At 31.8% G+C, this 2,709-nt stretch overlaps 1 protein-coding gene across 1 annotated transcript; it reads left to right on the top strand.

The window, feature by feature from the left end:
* Positions 1 to 1,432: 1,432 nt before the first annotated feature.
* On the top strand, positions 1,433 to 2,299 carry LOC134964772 (olfactory receptor 5V1-like). The gene has a single exon (XM_063941606.1). The coding sequence runs from the start codon at positions 1,433 to 1,435 to the stop codon at positions 2,297 to 2,299; it is 867 nt and encodes a 288-aa protein (XP_063797676.1).
* Positions 2,300 to 2,709: the final 410 nt, after the last annotated feature.

Genomic DNA, 2,709 nt, shown 5'->3' with positions numbered 1-2,709 from the left:
GGGATACTCAAACTGTATATATATTAATTCAGGTTTAGCTGACTTATTTGCTACTTATATATTATTTACTTAAAATTGTTATATTTCAAAATTATATATATTTATAATATATTGCTATAGAGCATGTTATGGTATTATATAGTCTTGTGTAATGTTCCTGCTTATTATTATATATTGTAATGTTGTACAATGTTACAGCAAACTTTATTCATCAAAATCTGGCAAATATGAATAGTTTCAATATTATACATTTTTCAACGATTATAAAAACACTTTCCATTTTTCAGAAATAATATTACGTTACACGGGTTGCTTAGTACACAAGTTGTTTACTTCCATAGCATATTCAGCTAAGCTTGTCCATATTTGAATATTGTGTGTGATTAGCCAATTGCATTCTCCATTTTACTTTAACAGTTTAAGAGGTAGATTTGAAAAAGCTTTTAAAAATGGAAAAAACTGTGTATTGCATACAGTAATGAATCAAATTCCACAGTAGTTATAATTTCTCTATTACAAATAATACACTCTGATTGATTGCTATAGGTAATACCTCAGCATGTCTGTTTTAGAAATTTTAGTAAATCTACTCCTAACAGTTTTGCAATTTCTTTTTCACACTGATACCTTACTGTTTATGTAAAAAAAGATCCCCTCTTCTTTCGGGTGAAAACAATTGGTAGAAGATAAGATAATGGGTCCTTTACACTTTTCAGACCTGTGCTCTTTCCTATAAATTATAGATAATACTCACTGTTGTATTTATAATAGGGTGTGTGTGGTGCACGTAGGCTGTATACCCTGGGACAGCACTAGTGATACCCTAGTGATCCTAGTGTCCAGAGTCTACAGTGCAGCTGGCTAGAGAGGAGGGGGCCCAGATGGATTCTGCACACAGGCCTCCTAATCTTATTAAGAGCCCCTGATTGTACTCTAAAAATGTTAATAAACACCATCTCTTCATTGTAATTCTTCAATCAAATTTACTTGATGCATACTGTAGAAATCCTTATTTTTGCACCTGTGACCTACTAAAACACCCACATGCAATAACAAAATTGTAATTTAAAAGATGTAAGTATTTAAATGAAAAGCGGGGTATTTAAATACTGTAGTTCTCCCTCATTTTTTTTCCTTTTGTCTACTGACCGTTTCCTTCCAATTAAAGTCCACCATAGAAATGCATTGTAAAATTTAAAAAATGTTTACAAAACATTATAGAAAACAATGAAGTGAGAGAATAATATTGCATTATACTTTAAAATGAACACAAAAAACCATCATAAAATAAATATAATTTATTTATGATGATATTTTAACTGTTAACTAATTTATATTTGATTTTGCAGAAAATATTAATCCAGAAACAATGGCCACAAACCAAACCTTATTCACAAATTTTCTAATATTAGAATTGACAAATAGCCCACACATGAAGGTTCTTGTGTTTATTGTTCTTCTTCTTATCTATGTGCTGGCTTTGATATCAAATGCAGCAATTATTTTAGTTATACAGTTAAACAAGGATCTAAACACACCAATGTATTTATTCTTAGAAAACTTGTCTTTCTTGGATATCTGCTATACTTCAACCACTATGCCCAAAATGTTACAGGTACTTGTGGCTGAGAGAAAAGTTATCTCATTCACAGCCTGTGCAATTCAGTTGTATTTCTTTGTGACTTTTGTTGGCACTGAGTGTGTGCTACTTGGCATTATGTCTTACGATCGCTTTCTAGCTATATGTATCCCGCTACGATACTCTATATACATGAGAAAAACAGTCTGCATTGCTTTGGCAAGTTTCTGCTGGTTCAGTGGGTTTATTAACTCAGTTGTTCACACTGTCTTCACTTTCCGTTTACATTTTTGTCATTCCAACAAGATCAGCTATTTTTTCTGTGACATACCACCACTTCTTATCTTATCCTGTGATGATACATCTGTCAATGAAACCTTATTACTCTCCATTGGCGTTTTCATTGGATGGACACCTTTCCTATGCACCATTGTCTCATACATGTACATTATTGCAACTATATTGCAAATCAGGTCCACAAAAGGACGACAGAAAGCATTTTCTACCTGTGCCTCTCATCTTGCTGTGGTGGTATTATATTATGGTAGTGCTATTTTCAATTATGTGAGACCAGTTTCTACTTACTCAATGTATAAGGATAAAGTGATCGCAGTGTTGTACAGTATTGTGACGCCAATGTTGAACCCTGTAATATACACTTTAAAAAATCAGGATGTAAAGAAAGCAATTGGTAGATATGTCTATTCCAAGCAACAATGAATACATTCAGCAGAATAACTTAAACATAATTTTATTGTAAGTGTTAAAGTTTGTAGTGTTGCTAATTTCATTTAAATGTATTCATGTCTTTGGCTTCTCATGTTGATTACAATATACAGTAGTTATATTTATAACGTTTAAAAAATTATTTGATTTAGTTCATATATTTACATGAGTTTTACGTTCTCCTGACAATAAGGTTAAGTTTGAGAGTTCTAAAATATTGCTCAGTTTTCATATATTTTTATAAGCCCTAGTGCAATAGCACACTGCTTTGGGAAGTAATTATTATAATAAGATTTAATTCAGATATTATGTGTGTTTTGCACAAAGTGAGTCCTTGGGTTGACAGACTAAACTACCACAGTCCAACTGTTATTTTAGAATTCTAATGCATAAGAAGAGAGATG

The sequence above is a fragment of the Pseudophryne corroboree genome, chromosome 1 (genome assembly GCF_028390025.1).
Source record: "Pseudophryne corroboree isolate aPseCor3 chromosome 1, aPseCor3.hap2, whole genome shotgun sequence".
NCBI lineage: Eukaryota > Metazoa > Chordata > Amphibia > Anura > Myobatrachidae > Pseudophryne > Pseudophryne corroboree.
Note: the sequence above shows the minus strand (reverse complement) of the source record. Positions and strands in the feature narration are given on the sequence as shown.

Excerpts from the sequence above, each read along its gene's own strand:
- LOC134964772 (XM_063941606.1), top strand. The coding sequence starts at position 1,433 with ATGAAGGTTCTTGTGTTTATTGTTCTTCTTCTTATCTATGTGCTGGCT.